The sequence below is a fragment of the Rhyacophila brunnea genome, unplaced genomic scaffold (assembly GCF_057557595.1).
Source record: "Rhyacophila brunnea isolate RB1 unplaced genomic scaffold, BYU_Rbru_1.0 scaffold_22, whole genome shotgun sequence".
Lineage (NCBI taxonomy): Eukaryota > Metazoa > Arthropoda > Insecta > Trichoptera > Rhyacophilidae > Rhyacophila > Rhyacophila brunnea.
In genome coordinates this window covers 22,987,877-23,010,921 of record NW_028232882.1, presented here as the reverse complement: position 1 = coordinate 23,010,921, position 23,045 = coordinate 22,987,877, and the positions used below count along the sequence as shown (strand labels likewise).

Here is a 23,045-nt window from a genome sequence, read left to right as displayed (position 1 = left end):
CTGGCCAGTTAATTACTTTTTAATTACCAAATTTTAAATATCGTGTTAATTATATCTAATGGCCAACTACTGCAAACGCGCCAGTCGCGTTGTTTTAGCACTATATGAGTTAAGTATAACTCCTTTAGCATAGTGGTCTATGTACGTGGGAGTGATACCCGAGGGATGCGGATTCGATTCCTGCTTACTTTAATTTTTAAATATTTAAGTCTTACTTTTTACAAAATATTTTTTCTATTGGTTATAATATATTTTCTCAGAAGCGTTTTCAAAATTATGTAGGTATGTTCAACAATACCTACCAACTTAATGTAATAATTGGTAATTGATTTAGGTAGGTATTAGAATGGTCTTTTTTACCCATGTTACCCTATCTACGTTAAAAATCTGGAAATATCAGATATTGGGAAATATATATTTTTGATATCACCTTTAGTTGGGAATATCTACTCTATTCTCTGGCAAATCACGTGAAAACTTCATGTCAGTGGAGTGAAGTCAAAGTGGTATTTTCCTCAAAGATCGTTCTAGAAGTGCAGGTTTAGTGATCAGTGTGCATATTGAATAAAAATAGTGTGCTTATTATATTGAATAACCGTGTTATCATTATAAGTGATTAGAAATTTAAAACAATTCGCCAATTTATAATATGCCATTTAGGAGGACTGGATTTGTAAGTATTGTTTCATGCATGTTTGTAAAGTAGACTTGGCCCACATTCATAACTATTTTTATGCTTTATCAGTTTTTATACTAACCTCTTTCTGGTAACTGTTTGTATATTATACTATTATTGGTATAGGTACAATTTAACTGAACGCAGCTTATTGTTTAACATTGAATTTTCCATGTACATATATTTTTGTTTATTTTAACAATACGTTGGTTGTCAATTTTGTCTGTGCTGTGATTTATATTCTTTTGAATACCGTATTAAAGGTATTATTTTTTTTTAAGTTTTGTAATCCCCATTGATTGCAATGGAAATTCGCGTAATTAAACACGCAATTATGTGAAATTGTCACGGAGCTGTCATCAAGAAATGCAAATATAAAACTTTAACCTGGCACTTGTCCAATTTTACAAAAATCCACTTCATAATAAAAAAGACTGCAAAAAATTAATAAAATTTTGTAATGTGAGAATTTTAAATAGAATTTTGTGTAGTTCTTTTAAACTTGTAAGTATTATATCTTCGTCGTACTATCTTTCGCAGGAAAGACTGAAAATTCTTACTGGTGATTTTGTCTGACTATCGAAGTTTTTGAGTGTTGCCAACCTAACAGCCTGCCTGCAAGGTTAGTGTTATTATTTTGTTTTCAAAACTTGTGTTTTTTTTAAAATGTTTTTGGCACTAAACAATATATTACACTGCACAACACAATATTACATAATTCAGTACTGCAGAACAGACACTGGAATCTGTATTTTAGGACACTCACTCGATGTAAAATTACAGAAAAAAAAGCATAACATATTTTTTTCAGAATACATATTACCAATAGGTAAGTAGTTCACACATATTTTTCCATTTATAAGGTAGTAGATATACCTACTTGTCTATTATATTATTATGTACCTATAATGGTTTCAGGTAGTTACCTTATATACAAACCTAACTAATAATTTAAAAAAATTATAGAAGCATTCACTAGTATGCCTGTTGGGTAGACATTCTGGCAAACTGTCAATCGGTGATTGTTTGTGTTGGTAAACATGTCACAATTATTTCATCATTATCATTTATCAAGATTTTAAATACCTACACAAAAAAAAATAGTTCTCCAGTAACTCCATTTTTTTTTATTTTAATCACTCAAACATAAGAGAATTTGTAATTATTTGATTTATAATGTATATTTTTCAAATAAAAAAATATTTGATCAAATCAATACGCAGGTCATTTTATTTGATACTTACCATTAGAATAAACCGAGGCAAATAGAAGAGAAAAAAATAAAAAAATAAACTGCACACATCTTACTAAGTCGAGTCTAACTTAGCGACCCTGCATCGCACTCTTAATAGGTGTCACACAAATTAAATTAATTATGATAAGGTTTATCATAGATCTTGTTTGAAATAATGGGATTTAATAAACATTTGTGACAGCTAATATACGGTTTATTGACTTTTAGTATAGAAGTGCCAAAAACCCTCTTTTTCACAGTGATATTGTTATAGGTATTATATTTATATAGTGTTGTATTATTAATTGAACTCGCGTTTAGTTAGTAAATCTCTCTAGTTTTAAAATACAGTTTTGGTAATTCTACAATATTTGAGAAATTTATGTAACAGCTGATAAATCCATCTTCAGAATGACCATAAGATAACTAATTTTCAAAAAATCAAACTGAACATTTGCAACTTTTAAGTCATGACAAAAAGAGATTGTGTGTTATTTTAATTTATCTTCTTTTCTTCGCACAGCAGTGGAGTAGTTTCATATGAATACATAATGATTTATTTCACTAGAAAGATTTACTTCTACGAACGCTTTTAATAAAGAAGAATATTTTACAGGTTGGACCCGTTTCGTAGTCCTGTAGTTCTTATGGTCGATGGGTTTATAGTCCAAAGCAGCTGTCAATACTACCTCAAATATCATAAAATTAACAAAAACATTGTTTTTAAGACAAAGTATTACTGTGGTGATATGTGGGTCTATTCTATGCTTATCGACCGCTAAAGTGATAAAGTGAAAAATATTATCAAACTTAGGGTAGGTTTGTATCAAAATATTAGCACTTATTGTAACAATTACACGAACTTGGTTTTTATTGTTGCAATAAGTGCTATATTTTAACAGCACCTATCTTGCTGCTGTTAAAATATCGCACTTATTGCAACAATAAAAACCGGCTTCGTGTAATTGTTACAATAAGTGCTAATATTTTGATACAAACCTACCCTAAGTTTGATACTATTTATCAATTTAGTGTTCGATAAGTATAGAATAGACCCAATGAAAGGGCTTCTTTTTGTTTGTATATTATGTCATTATGTGTACCTATTTGTGATATAGATAATTGTAGCAACTACTGTACTAAGTGCATGTGTAATTCAGGGCTTCGAACCGGAACTCAACCGAAAACCGATAAACCGTTATTTTTGTCGGATCGACAACCGGAAAAAATATCGTTTTTCGGTTCGGTACATGTTCAAACACGCGCGTTAACATGATCTTACTTCCCACTTCAATTATTGTCGTTCAGTTTTCGTAGTATTTTAAATAATTATGGCTACGACAGTGCGGTCCACTGTACAGCGTAATCATTGGTTTCAGACCGTGGCGCCGGGCTATCATACAAGTACCGTAAAATGTTCTAAATTATGGTAGATTTTTTTTTTAAAATAAAAAGAATCTTTAAAAAATTAATCACTCGAAGCTGAACTGAAAACCGGAAAACCGTTATTTTTTCGGAATGAAAACCGAAACGAAAAAAAATGACAGTTCGAATCCCTGTTTAAAGTGTATGATATGGGATTATTTAGCGCTAGAATTTTGTGGTTACGTTTTATGAAATGTCGATTGGAAAAGGGTTGAAAAATGTATGTACATAATTCGATACCACAGTTCAATAGGGGAACAACTAAAAATTTAAAGGTTTTGAGTTAATGCCATTCTATGTAGAAAAGTCTCCTTTTTATAATTCAGCAAAAAAAATAGTCAAAAATGTCGTCAATGTGTCATAAAATCGAATAACCCTTTCTGAGATTAATTAGTAATTCCGTTATATAATCAAATTTGACGGTTAATTCCTTATTAAAATGTACAATTTCATTGTGTATTGATGAATTCCACTAAATTAAATGTAAAAAAACATACAATTTCAACGAAATCAAGGCTTTAAAATTAAAATGAGAATTACTGCAAAAAATTCAAACGCTATTATATTATCTTGGAACAAGGTTTTATGAGTTGTTCCCATATTGAACTGGGGTATCGAATATTAATTATTCTACTTTAACTGTATATAGGTATTTATTATATTGTGACCACTAAACTTTTTGTTCTGAGTGTATGCGGTATTAATAATTGTAGCATGTAGTTTTGTGAACATGTACTTTGTACCTTATTTTTTTATAATGTAAATAAATGATTTGAAGTAGGTGGACGATTATCGTCTGCTGATGCTGTGTCGTATTGGCATAGAAAACAATTATTGATTTCGATATCAGTAGGTACCACAAGAAAATATTTTGTCATAATAATGAGGAAGCGAGAGAAAATTGGGAAGAACCGATTTAAAAAAAGAACGTTTATGAGCGGCAGTCTTCAATTTATCACCGACCTACAACTACTTATAACTTATAACTTATAACATACAAATCTTTATTATCTGTTGTCGATGCATGCCAATTGCTGCAATCAGTCTTGCCAATTAGACTTAAATCGAGAATTTTGGAAGATCTGCAATGTTGTTTCTCCAGCCAGCGGCAAACCCTCCTAGCCGTTTAATCCTCTAACCACCATCGTTTTTTTGGACAACAGTAGTGTACAGGGAACTCAGAAATAATGGGAACTGAAATACATAACGGGTAAGGCGATAGCAGGCAACCGACTCGAGTAAGGAAGAGTCCGTGTTGAACTTACACACGTGTCAAGAATACGTTTTACGTCGAATACGGAAAACTGCTCTCGGTTTATGCATTTACGCTCATTTAATGTTGGTGTATTACACACACTATTGCACGTGCATAATACGTGCTTCATTTTCGTTTGACAATCGCACATTCAAAAGCCTGCTTCAACATGCGGCGTATTGAATATAGCCTATCGGTATTCTATTTATTATATTTTGTTCTGTGGTAGTGTAGCTATCTCGTCGCAAGACGTCAACCAACAGGATCAATCATACTAGAGAATAATACCCCGTTTACATGTGCATGAATTTACTGCTGACAGTACGTATTATCGCGACCATAATAAGAAAATTCACGTGAAAACACATTGTATTATCATGCAAGTTGCAAGATTGCATGCATGAATCAAAAAAGTTCAGAAGCTTCTGAATTTTCAATAACAATAGTAGCGAACTTCCATGATTTTTGCATAGTGTCCAAAAAATTCTAGCTACACCACTGCTGGACATGTTTTGTTTTCATATTTTGTTAAGCGCAGTTTTTCTCTAAAATTACAACTGTCATAATGGCCCCTTAGGACCAAAGAAACGTATCTAATTTTTTCTACTTTACAAGGAGACACCAAACACAAGTAAATTTACATTCCACTGACATTAATCAGAAAATGTTATCTGTACATGCAGTGGCGTACCCAGGATTTAATATGGGGGGGGGCAAGGAGGAGAATGTAAATTAATCCTATAGGCTCTTTTTCTTCTTCACAGCCTAATTTCTCGTTTATCGGTATTTTGTCTATTGCACTCGGTGTACCTACACTATGGTCCCCACATCCTGAAACGGGCCCTCAGGCTAGGATATTTGGCGGGCCCCTACCTACCGATAAGATTAAAGGCAGTGTGAAACACTACATTAACGTTTTTCAATTTGTGTTTTAGTTCAAATTAAGGGTACTTATACAGTGAATTATTGGCGATTTTTAATACATCTACTTTAATAATGGAGCTGTCGAGTATCGACACATAATAATCAAAAAATATATTGCACAATTATATAAGTAATTGAAAATGTTCATGGCCATGAAGTATAATAGCGCCGCAGGCGACTTTTTTTACTATTAAAGCTAATTTATGATGTGTTTGGCTAGGAGATGGTATAAGGATCCGGAGGGTAGGTTTGTTTGACTCCAATAATAAGAAGAGTGATGCGTGAATTAAATGAATCCTGGTTTTATTATCTCCTTCCAAATAAATATCAATTTAATTATTACAGGTATGTTTACAGATTTATAATTTAGCTGAGTGAAATCACGTGTATGAGTTCTGGTGAATTGCGAAGTCGACCGGGCGAAGTTGAATATTGTTTTCATGTACTGGATGTTTTTATAGTGATTCGATACAATAGAAAATGCTGTTATCACTACTTGCATATTTTGATAATCATGCTTAGGTTTATTGTGTAATGCATGGCTCGTTTATAAATTATAGATAATTGATTTAAATTTTAGACAATTAAGCACTTTTTAATTATTAGGCACGATTGATTTTCATATAAACAATTTTGTGCATATCATGATAAATCGTATGGTAAATTATAAATAATTGATGAATATACATATTGAATTATTTTGCTAAATAAGCTTTCTGTTAAAAATTGATTGATTCACATAATTCGCTTGTTCTGCTATTTCAACATTATTATGTAGCAAGATACATTGTAATTATAAATTATTGGTTTCCTGCCAAGTCATGTAGGTGGTAGGGTATTGACCTCACCACATGTGTGTTTATCTCACTTATCTGGTCAACCCGATACGCCGGGCCCCCAGGCTAGAGCCCTGTCAGCCCCCCCAGCCATGACCTACACCACTCCGGAATTCGGGTGGACACCGAGAATTTTTTGACAGTTCCATTAGGGATTGGGTTTCTAAAAAAACCTGACATTAGTGTTTCGAATTTTTTGTGTTAGAAATTAAAATCTAAGAAATTTTTCTAAAAAGGGTGCTGGAGAATTATTACACATCATTTTTTGCCGTGTTTTTATTTGTCTAAGCCCAACGGTATAGTTTTTTGGCTTTCAATTTCAATGTTGAAAATCATTCTGATAATTTTCATTTTTGGGGGGTGCCAGGGCCCCTTGGCCTCCTGGGTGCGCCACTGTGTACATGCATATTGAATCACCTTATAATAATATCTAAGTATCGATTTTTTCTCTATCGTGATTTTATGTCCAGTACCATATGTAACTCAAAATCGCTAAAAATTGAGATACGGTGTAGTCCCAAGGGGTCGATAATATTTGAGAACTGATAAGTATGTCCACAATGTTGTCCTAAGCGGACAAAATCCGTCCTTACCATTTTAAAAACAATATGGATCAAATCATATTAAGTAGGTATAAAGCAGTTGCGAGAGGTAGACGTAGGCTGTTAAGATTTGACATAAATAGCGCACACTAAACTTTGTCAGTCATGCTTACCTATTTGGTTTTATTGAACCAAGAATACAATTTGCAGATGTTGCTAGTTAGTTTTTATAATTCAATTAAACCCTGCCCAAACTAAACCATAATAGTTTAGGTATGCTTTGACCGATCTGACAAAAATAATGCATACTTTTTCAGTCATACTTATTGGTTTTCGTTGAATTAAGAATACATAAATTTTTACATAATGGTGGTGGTTGATTTTTTTTTAATTCATTAAGCTAAGCTTGCTTATACCAAACCATAATCGATATAAAATATTCTTCTATCTATAAAATATCTTTATTTTATAGATAAACGAATATTTTTGACTATTATGTACTATGGCTTGGATTAGGCAGGGTTTAATTGAATTTTAAAAACTATGAACCACTATCTACACATTGTAGTCTTAGTTCAATGAAAACAAATACGTCGGTTATTAATTAAAGCAATAAATATAGAATACAAAAACCGATCGCCTACCGTAACAGAATTTGGAGAGCACTTAGGAGCAGGTATTAAAAAGGCCATAAATTTGTCGCAATTAAGCATGGCAGTCTTAGCATAGTGGTAATAATGCACAGGGCGTGATACCCAAGTGACGCAGGTTCGATTCCTGTCTTACTTTTTTCAAAAAAGTTTTTTTCTATTGGCTATATTATTTTCTCATGAGTGTTTTCAAAATTATGTAGGTATGTTCGAAAACAAATACGTTTGACTTACAAAGTTTAGTGTGCACTATTTCTGTCAGATAGCCTACCTCCACCCTTCGCCACTGGTATATGTATAGGTATTTGTTTTACTGTAATGTACTTATATCTATTCACCAATTAATAATCGACTGAATTTGAATTGTAAAGTTAATTCAATCAAAATAGCCAATACCGCACTTACACCTATTCTGTTCTCGCCGTGCCCCTTAATTTATACGTATACCAAAAGAACTTTCTTTTTAGATCCTCGAACAGAAATTTTCCCTTTCAAATAAATATAACAATTATTCATTCGAGAGCGATGTGCCAACTTAGTATTGCTACTTGATATCGATGTATCGACACTTTGGCATCCCGGTTACGGTACGCCTACTTGAGCACGATGCAATATGACGATGATAATGACATTTGTATCGGCAGAGATTTCGCATAGTTTGCCAACCACTGGTCTATTCCCAGACGTGACTCACGAAATGTTTTGACGCGTCACGTCGCGTCGCAGTTTGACGTTTGTTTCGGGCACCTCTCACGGATAGGTTCACGATGACTAGCTCCTGAAGCAATGAACCCTTGAGCTGATGTATTTATTTGTTTTAAGACGATTTTGTGTAGCCTGCTACAAGCTACAACTCACGCCAGTCGCCAGCCACAAATAGTCAGGATTGTTCAAGCTTGAGGCGTACAAAGGCCTAATCGTAATGTATAAAATTTTGCTAAGCTTGTCCGACTTCAAGTAGGGAGGCTGTGATATACTTACTACAGATGTACCATCATAAATCGTCCGGTGTTCGAATTTAGAACTAACCTCATCGCAGTAGTATAAAAGCTATTGAATGATATGTCAAATGTCAGCATGTGGCGCCCTCACTCAGTAGAGAACTTGTACTGGTGGATGCAACTTATAGGTACCATGAAAACTGGCAGTGATTCATGACACTCTCCCATGTCATTCTTCGGCTTGATTAATTATTATATTATTTAGCTGAGGATACTGAGGCTTGTCTTTGACCATCAAAAGGAAATACTAAAGTTACCATTCATAGTAGAAATTCATGATTATTATTGATCTTCTTACTGGCACCCATTGAAAACTATTTTTCTGCTGAGCGACAGTAAGGGGAAACTATTCCTCCGTTTAAAGCGCGGGGATTCGCGTCTTCTCTTACTCTCACGTCTGTCATCATGTGATGATAATGTGTTTCTAGCACTACACACTAGTTTTGACTACGTTGAATTGAATATTTATTTAAACTTTTTTATCATCGACATCAGCCCTGTCTTTTACGTGAAAATTTTACCTAATGCTTCTTAACTAATCCCGAGGTTGCACCTCCTATTTATAGTGGAACAGCTTAATCTTGAAATTGCGCAGATTGTGATTTCTTATACTGCGCACGAATTACATAGTGTGAATTTAATTATTGTTACCTACCGTCATTATTTCCGACTGCTCTTATGTGAAACCTATTGTATCGTTTTCTCTCGCTCGACGTCGCTCTAACTACATCATATTTTATGTTAAAATTATCGAACTTCACGCTTATGTGGTATGTTTATAGTACTGACTTCTGAAACGTCTGACTTTAGTTTTAACTGAATTATTTGATAGAGTATCTACGAGTGATATATACATATGTAAGTAATGCATATTATAATAATATCATTCTTCCTCTTCGAAGTCACGCATCGTCGTGCGACATTCTTAATTATGACAAGCATTTAATGTCAAATAACATCAACCAAGTCAGTTATACTTCAGTGGAAATAAAACGTTTAGCATGTCAAATGAAGCGGAAATCGGAAGTGTGTTCCACTGGAAAAGGAAGGTGACCAAAATTACGCAGCAGAGTCCACCATGTCATGAATCAATCAAAATTCTATTGATCTCTTTATGATACTGGCATAAGTTTTTTTGCTCAACAAATAATGTGCAACTATTATATGTATAATAACATACTAATAACCTAACTCCATATTAGATGATTAAAAAATAAAATGCTTTCAAGTTTTATCTCCTTCTTCGTCGTTCCCTCATGGCGTAGGTTTGTTACCACCTTTGAATTTTGACATATTTTGAGCGACCAAGACTTTCCCTCCCTCTCGATCCTCTGTTTCTCTCGGGCCAGAGTGAATGCTGCCCTCAGTCAGCTCCTTCACTTGGTCGTTTCAGCGCGTCACCTCTCTTCCTCTGCTTCGGCTTCCCTGAAGGCCACCCAAAACCACCAGTCTCTTCAGGTTGTCTGGTCCGCGCCGAACAATATGTAAAAAAAAACTGCTGAATGCGTCTCAGACATGTTGTTGAGAGCCGTTCTTCTATCTGCAGTCTCTGTATGGACTGTTTTTTTTCCCTAGATGCCTTTATGGATACATCGCATTTACTATCGAGGTTTCTTAAGGACTTTGGCACGCAAACTATTCTACTTGATGCTAGTCAAATGAAAATTGTGCCGGCTGAGAGAATATGCCTTATTGAAAACTATTCTTCTACCCGCATCGGGTATTAATTGCTAATTTGAATTCGGCCAGGGCCTATGAAACTGCCTTGCAAAAGCCCTGGAAAATTCTTTGTAGCGCAAGGCGGTGGTGTTTCTGATGAATATTTTGTCGTATTCATTGGGAACTGAGGACTGCGATTTGTAGCCGAGTTTTTTCCCGTGGTAAAAGAAATGTCTCATAGGACTGATATTCTGAGCATATACCTACATATCCTATCTTATAATATGACTGCAGTCACTGGATCTGAAAGGCATGAATCATCATTACATGTCACCATTTATTATTTTTATTCTTTTTATTACATCAATACAGAAATTAAAAAGTGCATCTCTTCCGGCCTCGTTTGCCATGGTCCTGTCCTGTTAAGTTTGTAAAAAATGCGAATTCTGCAAATTCATTAGCAAATTGATGTTTTAAGATAATATTATTTTTATGGTGCTTCTATCGAAGGTTGGTTGCCAACTTCCACTACACTTATTTATCCTGGGCCAGTTCTATTAGATCCCCAACGCCTTGGGCATTGAGGCACTTATGGAGGTTGTGTAGCCAAGAGAATCTCCTTCTATCCAATTAAGAACATACATAAGTGGAACGGAAAATAATTTTCAACAATAGGTGGGACGAAATTTCGCACTCGTCACCAATCGGCGAGCTGCAGTCGAGGTGTGCGCACTTCAATTTGTTTTGTTATGGCGTCGGAGGAATATATTCTTATATCGTGTAAAGATGACTAAAAAACATAATGCATGTACTCGAAAAAGAAAACATGTCAATGAATATATTATTATTACTAATATAACAATAAACATAACACTAAATGGACGCATCTTGAATTTTTATGACAAATTATGTTTCGTTCGCCATGCGCCATTTGCAGTATTTGCACAATCCGCGCGTCGCATAGTTACGATCTTTTTAGATTTAGACCATGCCTCAGCTGAGGAATAGGTAAATCATTCTACAGTGGCACCATAGGCGTTACGCGTATGTTTTGGAATTGCTTGCTGCAATGTCTGGTTTAATGCTAAAAACCAATACCACTACAAATGCAAGTCGCTTTTTCCGTACCCATGGTGCCACTGTAGAATGATTTGCCTATAGCCTTGGCGGAAATGGCACTAAAAAAGAATAAATTAATATACATTGACAACTACTTGCAACATGCATTTTTTTGCCAGATCCAACATTTTTAATAGGCATCTAGTACGCAAAATTTGCATTTGGCGTATGGTGTAAAATCTAGCGTTTTTCGATTCAGCAAACAGTTTATAATATACGTACGTATTTAACTTGAATATTATACAAAATTTGCTTGAAAATGAAGAAGCTGGTCTTTTTGTAACCTGTATCCCATAATTAAAATAAATGTAACATAAAAAATGATAACTGGCCTGCTTTAATTTTTATTTTTATGACTTGTGTGTTGTAAAATACGAAATAATTATGGCATATTTTACATAAACGCTAGGCTATAAACAGTCTTAACAGTCTAAACCATGGGTGGCCAACCTTTTCGGCAGCCGGGCCAGATTCTAAAAATGAGACTTCCTACCGGGCCGCACAACTGAAACGAAACATATTTATTAGATTAGACTTTTTTAAACGATAATAAAAAATAAACAAAATAATAAATTTTAGTGAGAAGTTTGATTTTGTGTGGCAGAACTAAATGCATTAATATCGATATCGAGTGAGGTTGTTCCTACACGCAAACAGTTTTCCAAATGCGCATCAGAGATTCGTGTTCTCACTCAGGATTTGATATGCTTCATTCGACTTAAAAGCTGTCCACACGTGTAAGTGTTTCCAAATAGCGGAGTCATCATTAGAGCATGTTTGTAAAATGCAGGATATTTCTCCTTGCCCAAATATGTTTTGTAAAACTCTTCCAAACCAACCTGATGAAATTTCTCCGTTAACTGTTCATCGCAACATATTTCACAATGTTCCATTTATAAATTTCCCGGTAATAAATTCACGTCTACGGAGAAGGGCGTTGCAAATGCAGCAAAAAGCACAAGGTGGTTTTTAAAATCATGAGCCAATATCGAATCTCAATTTGCGAAATTAGCACATCTAGCGGTAGCATTTGATATTATTTTTATTTTCTCACTGCTCCACGGGCCACAAGTTGACACCCAGTGGGCCGCGGGTTTGCCACCCATGCTCTAAGCGCTTTTTAAAATTTTGAGAAAAGCATTTTTCTGCCATCTAGTTTTTTTTTTAAAATCCTATCTTGTATTTTTGCAGTCGGACGTGAAACTGCTTATTGCCGGAACGGGTTTAATTCACCCAGGTCTTTCGGTATAATAATACATAGCCATTTGTGAAGCATCTTAACATCAAAATATTTTAGGAATTTTAATGACCTACTGTTAACCATCATCTGGGCTTATGAATTCCTTCAGAACATTCCTGAAATGCGCGCTGAGTCATGAGGGCATGATATCAGCATTCGCCAGAGCATCCACAAAGGTATTCAATTATGTCAGGTCAAGTGGTCAACGCTTGATCCGTTACGCAATCAAGTAAATATCCAATTTTAATCAAGTAATTTGTAGCCAATTAGTTTTTTTTTTAAAAATTAAATAAGCACATGGATATAGTTAAGGTAGGTAGTACCTAAATCGCATACTATTATAGCACATAGAGATATTAAATATATCGAGGGGCAAGGAATTGGCTTTCTCATACAACTGAATGAAGCAGGGCAACAATAGCCGACAACTTACGAGAACTAGCGACCCGATAAAAAAATGCAGGGCATTACGGAGGATTTACTTTGGTCATTATAACGTAATCATATGATATAATGTTAATGTGTAAATCTTGCCGCAAATTGATTACCAGCCTGCCTCACCATACTTTTTCCCCATACTAGCCTGCTTCACCATACTTTTATATAACCTGCCGCCACTAGGTATTCCACCTAGGGATGGATGTCGGAAGTATACACTACAACTTTACTATTATTTATTATCTAAATTCAACAGCTCTACAACACTGAAGGTAGTGCTAAAAATACATTACAATCGCGTCACGTGAGCTCATAAGAGGTTATGTGAAGTTATAAGTTATAACCATCCGTGGGTATATTCTATACACACGGCGGTTATCGACGGTAGTTTTATCATATTCATATATTGAGGCGGTTAATTGTTACAATAATTTAACAGTCTAAACTGTCAAAAAGTACTATGTTTTAACAGCACCTCTCTTGGCTGTCTTTACTTTTAGAGCGAGATAGACAATTTTGACAGTTTAGTTTAGACAGCTAACCTATTGTAACAATAATAGCTCAATACATAAATATCATAAACCACCCTCGATAGTCGCCGATAGCAGCCAATAATAAAAACTGACAAGCTACAAACACATTGTGTCAATTACCTGACATTAATTGTAGCTCTGTTCCAAGTTCCAAGCCACTTAAATCAAAGAGCGCGTGATACGAAAATGGGCAAATTTTCAGAAAAAAAAACTTTTTAACATTAGTGGGAACTAGGAACTTTATGCGTTTTATTATTACTTGGTTTCTTTTTTCTATCGTATTTTATTTTGAAATTAGAACAATATCCAAATTTCTATTAGTTGATTAAACCCTATTTGCAATACACTCATGAAAAATAAAATCGGACGAGTTAGTTATGTCACTTTATCGGTTTTTGTAAATCGTTAGGTTTTCAAACATTTTTTCTTATGATTTTGGGGCGCTTTAGAAGACTATAAACCATTCCATATTGTGTGAAATTGAACATGGAATATGGACGTATTTTTTGTTTTTTTCAATTTACAATTTGACAATCCCGGGATTGGCATTTTTTTCCATTGTTAATATAAAATTTTTATGTTTACAAATAACATTGATAAAATCGGTCAAAAATAAATCTAGTATAATCTATACTATTTAAGACATTCATTGTTAATATTGTATACGATCAATCTAGAAATACATAAGTTTAATGGATATTGCTATATAAATAATAATGTGAATTTAATATGAGATTGCTGTTTCTGATAGTAAAGACTTAATGAATGGGTTAGCGAGATTTAAAATAGTAAAGCAAATCATGGTGTACTTATGGCCTTTCCGCTTCATAAATCTAATTAGTCAGCCAAATATGAAACTGCCGTAAAACGTATGAGATCATGGTGGAATTACTTTGTTAATAGTGCTAAGCATTGTTTTTTTCCAATCTTATTTGTTGTTAAAAGTATTTTTTCTGTTATATTTTCGTTTTTATTTTATTCTCCATAAAAATTGATAAAAAAATCAATCCCGATAGTTTCGGGATTATGTTTATCAATCCCGGGATTCATAGGTATCGAAAATAGCTCGGGATCCCGGGATTGGAATCCCTATTCTAAACGTTATTTCTAGACGACATTGCATACGGGCAACACAACATTTGTCAACATCTATTCTAGTCGATACTCGATATAATATTATAGATATTTGGAATTGGTGTTTTGTTTCAAAGGCAAATTGTAATTTGACAAAACTCAGACAGCCATGTCATATGAAATTATTATAATAATATGCTCACACGTGAAAAGACAGAACGTGTCGTAGTTGAATATCATACTAGGGGTTATTTAAAGACACACCGGAAATTATCATGTCTACTTGCATGCCTTTGGAAGGTATGATTGATATGCTCGTATTTTTTGTTTTTTTTTTTCTACATGTATATCCAAATGTCTGTGTAGGGTTTTGGTCACAGAACAGATTAATAAATAGAATTCCGATAGGCTATACCCCAATACGCCACATTTTGAAGCAGGGTTCAGAACGTGTGAGTGTTCTTCGAAAATGAACCACACATTATAGACATGCAATAGTGTGTTGCAACCTTCAAAGACACCGATATTGAATGCGAGTCAGTGCATTATCCGGGAGCAGTTGTCAGAACGAAGGACAAGCGTATTCTTGACACGTGTTTGAGTTTATCCCATATTCTTCCACACTCGAGATCGGTTGCCTGTTACTCCACACCCGTTGGGTATTTCAGTTCCCATTGATTCCGTGTTCCCTGTGCTTCATGTTTCTGTGTGTCATTATTTCGTAAGCGGATACCTATACAGACGTGACCGGGCGTGCAGTTCGCCTTGTCACAGTTCACCGTGAGCTGTTGTATCGTAAATAAAACACTTGAAATACGTAATAAAAACCGTCGAAAAAATAAGGGAAAGACAGCAAAAAATGGGCAGGTAAGTAAATTAGAAAACAAACTTCTCTTATAGTATACCTATTTATGTAAGTATTATAAAATTGTGAATGATTCAAAAGTTGGTTAGCAAGTAAGTGCTCGTGAAATGGTGTACTGTTATACTTTTTTATGATTTTGATTTATATTATTTATATTTTATGTTGTGCCCCCGTAGTTCAATGTGTACGGCACTGGCTTCTCACTCGTAGGCTCAGGGTTCGATCCCGCCGACCGGTTTGGTCACAATAAATCTATGTGATTTTCTCAAAGTCTAGGTTTTTTGCCACTGTTTCACTCCTGTTACCAGTGGCGAAGGGTTACTTTTAGAAAGAGGTAGGCTGTGGAGATCTGATAAAAAGAGCACACTTGTCAGGTATACTTACGAGAATAGTACGATATTTACTACTAATGAATAGGTACACACTAGTAAATCACAACGACATACTAATTCAATGAAACTTCAAAAACTCATTGACGACATAAAAATGAGCGATGTGTTTAAATTACGTATTTTTCAAAACATGTATACCCATCAAAAATCATTAGATAACATTTATTTTTATTTATAAAAACAATCTATACTTATTTATTAATATTCGATTAAACGCCGTTGAAATTATTTTTTTTATTATCTAATTATTAATGGTTTTGGACAAAGTGCGCAGTCGTGACAACATTATTATGCGCGATTGTTTTAGGCTCTGCGATAGGAGCTTACCTTATTTCGTACAAATCAGCAGACTTGCTGCGGTTACGAGACGTAAAGTCCATACGAAAAAAATTCAGAATTATTTCACACATAATCGGACATTTATTTACGTCGAGACGTCGCGGCGTTTATTATTTATTTGCGGCGCGCTGTGGTATATTTTGTAATACCTTTGCAGTTGTTCTGTAAACTGTGTAATACTGTAATACATTCCTACATATACGACATCTCTCGTTGGCAAAATAAATTATTTTTATATAACATAAAATAATGAAGTGATTAAGTATATAAATAGGTAAGTCAATATGCAATTAAAAAATATTTTTTTTAAGAAGGTAGGCTTTAAATAATCGCCTTGTATGGAGTCTTCGCCACTGCCTATTACTATTGCACTACTGTCATTAGGCCTCGTGGTCTGTTGTAGTGTTAAAAAGAAGAAAAGAATTTATACAACTTTTAATTTGCAATGTTCGTTTCATGTAAATAAATAAATTTGAATTTCGAATGTGTCACAATCGTTCAAAGTAAAGGCCAATCTGAATTTGAAGGGAATATTATATAGTATCGTCTGTATATTATATTGTGGTACATTGTATGGTAATTTAATATAGGTTCGTGTATCATCTGTGATTAGATTAGATTTTACATTGTAATAATATGTGCAGGGAATTCCATTTCGTTTAACGCTCGGTCTAGTTTTTATCGAATGACAGATAGCAGCTTTTATTGCATGCAATTTTGCGATGACGTCTTCGCCGCGGAGTCATGCAAATCTTAATTCGTTCAATAGATTAGATTTCTTGGAACATTTTACAATGTAGGTACATCTAGGTCAGTAGAGTATGTCCACGTTTTATAACTTGGTACTTTTTACTACACTGATAACGCCTCTTTGCCTGATTACCTCACATAAATTTAGATCAAATGATATTCACTTGTATTATAATAATATCGACCTTGTTTAGGAAAAAGGGCGTAACCCTCACAGAACAAATTTTACAGGAGTGGCAAAAAACGTTTTTTGAATGATTTTGGTTCAATATTAAAAAAAAATAGGCAAATACATTGGGTGCATGATGATTGATGATTTGGGGTAATATCTGTTCGATATAACAATAATTAAAGAATTTATTACAGAAAAATCATTAAAATTGAGGGTTAATGCTTTTTTCCTTAAATTAAAACTTAATTAAAGCTCAATTAAAACCTGAATTTGGATAATAATTTGGCATTTGCGGCTTACTTCCTTTTTACAGAGTTGTACACATTGTTAATATCTAATAAAAGCACTTTTAGAAAAATCGAGGGTTGCGCCCTTTTTCCTAAACACAGTCGAATGTATTAATAAATAAATAAGTAGATAATATAATATGTAAAATAAAATATTTTTGGAATATATGAGTGCAAAGTTAAGAAGTGGCAATTCTATTCACAGCGTAATCATTCATCTTTTGAACGTGGTACTGGTACGTGTTAACTTGCATAACATATGTAAATGTGTAGGAGAGAGCGAGACAGGGAGAAGACGTATTAATTGGGATATGGTGAAAGAAAGGATATGTGTAAAAACGCAAATTCTAAATCTGATAATAAGACATGCAAATAAAGAAATCGTTTATTTTAATCGCGTCGTCAAAGAAAACAAATGATAGATATTCTTATAATAGTTTGACAGATGGTGCAATAGTAGCATATCGAGTACATTATATGGAAAACGACATTAAAAGTATTTTGTGGCATTTCTGTTGCACAACCAAGAATGCTGACGGATGGCAAGTGTTTTTGTTGAAATTGAATGAAAATGCAACATAATACTATGTAGATTGTAGGTAGAGGTAACTCCCTATGCTTATTGAATTTTCCGTCAATTGGTTCATTCAGAATTGCGCAGTATACCTACATAATGTATGCATACTTTGTTTAATACAATAGGCGAAGGTCGGATGCATGTTATGAATTAATGCTCATTAAGCATAATCATTGAATGGATTATATTATAGAATTGAAGTAAACAAACATCAGCAATCATTCACGATTTTCCATCTCCATAAATAATATCAATGCATTAATAAACAAAATTGCATTTTTCTTGCACAACTTCGTGTAGGTACCTATTATACAGTGACGTTTAGTGTATCGGCCATATTTGAATTAATAGTGACAATAAATTACCAATTCTTGCCAGAAATTGGTTACTTATAGAACTATATGTAAATCAGTCTAAAGCGCGGGGGTTCCCATCTTCTCTTTCTCTCACTCATTGTGTTACAATACGAATTAAGTGATAGGACGACGTCACGCGGGCTTCCTCTTATTTCACTCCAAAACGACTTAAACGTAAGTTGGTTAAGGAAATAATAATTACAAGATAAAAATAACTTTTTATATAGAACGTTTTTAAATTTTCTGTTGAATCATATAAACTTTACTAGCTTAAACGATCATGGAATACTGAAATGTCATATTGACATTTCATTTTGATTTCCATAGTAACGCACGTATATGTTAATAATTTATTTGCTAGGACCATCCGCTTAGCAAGCAATAATGGTGTTGAAATAACTTTTCATACAAAACAGAATTAACTGAAAATGAATTCAATTCTACTTAAAGATGGCTAAAAGTATTAAAAATGCATTGGCATCGTGATCTGATATATTCTAAAATTTTCAAATGTCTAGCTAGTCGGGAAGTTAGTTAAAAATCGATTGCAAGATTTGTACCGGACAAAAAAGAATACGAGCTAAGAAAAACGTTGTAAAAATAGGAATGGTAAACGCTTCCCTTTGGTGCGATCGATCGAAATCCATCCCCCGATCGACATACCTTGTCTATAATATCAAGGATCCATGTTTGGTTTGGTACGGTTTGACTTCGTTAAATGAGCGTTTATTCCTGGCAACATTTTGTTCTGAACAAAATTAATCGATGTTTTTCCTGCAATTATTTATTCATTCCTACTAAATACATCTTACGGAAATGAAGCGCGATCGATTAAAGCAGGTAGTTATCAAATTTTACAGCTACAGTTCTGAAGTAAATTAATAATGTCAATAGCATGCCTGATTCCGTGTCCGCACTACCTCGTGTTACATAATATCACTTTTTCGCACCGGCATACCCATGTAATTGTTAGTATACGTGTAATTTGCAATTCAGATGTAGAGAATCTTTTTACGTACCTACGCACATACCTATCTACCGAACTAAAACGTTTTCCTTCATATGGTGCCGTTCATTTTTAAAACAATTTAAAAAAATCTTTTTATTTCACCAAACCAACAAGCTCGTATCAATAGTGCACTTTGAATACAAGGACTCAACATTTTTATGAGAAACAATAAAGGACTATGAAATTGCTAATAAATCATGTAGGTACAAAAAATAAATATCCAAATTAATATTATAAAATAAATAATGTAACGTAAAATTTATACGTATGCGGTTGGCCGTATCAAAGTTCACCGCGAGCGGTTGTATCGGAAATAGATGTATTGCATTTAGATCAATTTCACGTCTAAAATAGGTTGGTAAGTAAACTGGAAATACAATCATATCATACCATATAGAATTCCGAATGATTTAAATTATCAGTATATTATTTTAAGAATGTTAGGAAGTAAATTTTCGTAAGTATCAAGTCGTACCTATCAAATATCTGATAATGATGGTAGAGTTTTTATCAGATTTTTGATACTTACCAATCAATATAAAATTAATTTTCTTTTTGAATCTCATACAATTTGAACATTATTCGTTGATCTCAATGTTATACGGCCATCTATTTCTGGTACGACAGCTGACTGAACTGTGATACGGCGAAATGTAATACGTAGGTACAATTTACATGTAATCAAGTTCTGCAAATCACATAATGTCAAATGATAGAGACAATTACCTTCTTATTTATCTGTTTTCGAATAAAATAAAATTATATGAGCTGATCCAGGTGTCTATGAGCAGGTCATTTACGTGACTCTTTTATGCGTCATATACAGTTTTCGATAGCATTTAAGGTCTATCCTCGAGACTAGTAATTTTACTCAATAATCATTATTTGCAAGCACACCTGTCGTCGGCAGCCAAAGTCCAGGACTTCTAAAAGAGCATCGCAAGCAAAATGTCTTAAGATGGTTCAGACGAATTCAGTACCTATCATCTCAAGTACCATAATATACAGAAAATGCGTAACGTTTCATTTTCCAATGTCTTTGATGTCTGGCAATAATGTTACTACCTGACAGAATTGGAAATTTGGCGCCTTTTCGTACCATGAATGTTTACTTTGGATGATATTGTGCTGATGAAACAGTGTGCAATTTTATTATTGTTCAATTAAAGTACATGAATAAAATCGACGACTTGTTGCGATGAGTTTCATTGTGCGAGCTTGCTTGAGCGCGTGTGTTCGAAATTCAAAAATCGCGACAACTTCCATTCAAATCGCCGTGAGACAATCAGACCTACCTACATCTAATTCCCTACGGTATATTTTATTCATTAGCCTAATAATTTTACAGGGTAGCACGCCTGCCTACTTTGGCGTCCGCTGGCGTTGAATTTACCAATGGAAATGATAATTGCGAATGTCACGCGAAGTGCAAATTCAGCTAACCTTCACATAATGTGGTGTCTTCTTGTAACACCATTAGTATACTGTTAATAACTTGGTTGTTTGATTATGTTTTATTATATTACTTTAGAGACTATAACCGTGACAATAATAGTGTATTCAGTATTGATTTGACATTTATGAAATATTTATGTTGTTGTCGGCAAACTGAGTGTCAAACCGTATGTGTACATAACATAATATACCTACTCTGCTACCGTCTGTTGATATACGAATAAAATTATAAAATTTATGGAATACGTACTTTTCTTGGAATTATACTTTGTACTTGGTACTTTATCACCAAATTAAAATGTATTTATTTACGTATTATTGTGATTTTTACTAATTACAAATTCAAGACGTTGATATGTAAAAACAGAGACATGAGTAGTATTAAACCAATACTTAAAAAACGAAGAAATAAACAGTAAGTACATATAAAAAGAGTACTTAAATACAAAAAAATATTAATCATAAAGTACTGTTTTAAAGCGTCCACATAAACTCATTCTCACGTAACTGGAATATATCAATGTTCGACGCGATCTGGTTGTACCTATATAGTTATTGCCCGCCCAATAGTCGAATCTTCACAGCCTACCTCCACTATTATGGTTCTGCATAGGCAGAATTCAATTCAATTTTAAAAACTAACCGATTCAATCTGCAATTTGTATTCTTAGTTCAATGGAAAGAAATTTTGTATGACTGACAAAGTTTAGCGTGCATTTTTTATATGGGATCTCCACAGCCTGGCTCCACCCTTCGCCATTATTATTATTATCAGTGGCGTCTCGACAACTATCTAGATGGTGGGGTTTAGCCATTAATTATTAAATATACATACCTACTTAATTTCATATATTATACATTATGTACCAAGCTACTTATAATAATATGATTTTATTAATGAGGAAATGAGTATTTTTTCAGAATAAATAATATGATTATCTTAGTCATTACTTAATCACACCTATAAATAAATCATACTTAAAAATATGAACTTATTTAATAATAATACTTATTATAAACTAACAACTATCGGTTTTGATTAACGACATACAGCGAGGGTTTTTACTCACCTAGGGGTCATTTGATTCGCTCCCCAGTATGCGTATACTAACGCTAATGCATTCACATCCTTTGTAGAACAAAATTTGTACTGCGGCGACGGGATGGGACTGAGTGACCCCCCGGGCAGCGAAAAATAGACGCCATAGCTTTTTTAATTTGTACATAGGTGGCCCTATTGTATATAATTTAATTAATTATTTTAATACCGCGTAATCATCATTATGTGCATTACATAATTTACAATCATTGCTTTATTTATTTGTATAATAATAATAATTATCTCTATAAAATTGCGACGGGCTTAGATGGATAAAATAAATTAAATAGTTCATTTAATTCACTAATTAAGTAGGTTTATTATGACAATGATACAAATATCTGACGTGTATTTTTGACATGATAACGATGTGGGGATGGTCCCTACGAACCCTTAAAGTAGAGCCGCCCCTGATTTTTATGTATGTTCAATAAGAAATCTCAATTCTTGTGACTTATGCGTTGAATAAAGATATGTAGTTATCAAACATAAATAAAGTTGCTCTTCTCGCAATAATTAAAAATAATATTTTCAAGTTTTCCTTTGGTTGTGTAACTTTCCACGCTGGACTTTTTAATGCCATGAGAATTGGCAAATGTCCATCTTATAGAGATGGAGACAAGGTTTTCTGCGTAGCGATAATTTAGATTTTAGTTTACCGACGCGTTCTATTTAGTCTGATCTTCACACCTACTCTACGCCGCCTAAGTAGGGGTGCGGTACTGTATCGAAAACTATTGAAATAATTCATCCCGGTAGTCTGCCTCTTAATCCGTTTGTTGCGGGTTCGAATCTCGCGTCTGACAAATTTATAAATGTAGTTTTTTGACGCTGTCTTATAATCCAATCCTTAAATGATGTTAGAGGCCGTCCATATATGACGTTACACGATTTTGGGTATTTTTAACCCCCCTCCATCGTCCCATAACCTTTTACCACCCTGTATATATATTTTTTTTATACCCCCCTCTAAATGTTCAAAAACAGAAAACATGTTTTTTTTTTTAAATATTTATCCTTCCCCGATCGACGATATTGTGATCCTTATATATTTTTTGTTTACTTTGTGACGTCACATTTTCTCTGCCCCCCCTCACTCCTTCGTTGCAAATTATCACATTATATCAGACCCCCCTAG

General features: G+C 33.9%; 1 protein-coding gene across 1 annotated transcript in view; it reads left to right on the top strand.

Annotated features, from left to right (window-relative positions):
* The first annotated feature begins 513 nt into the window (after positions 1–513).
* stv (BAG domain-containing protein starvin) overlaps positions 514–23,045 on the top strand; it is a 58,935-nt gene continuing 36,403 nt past the window's right edge. The window contains exon 1 of the mRNA XM_085949712.1: positions 514–673. Coding sequence (XP_085805838.1) covers positions 650–673 — 24 coding nt within the window. The 5' untranslated portion in view covers positions 514–649. The remainder of the gene's footprint in view (positions 674–23,045) is intronic.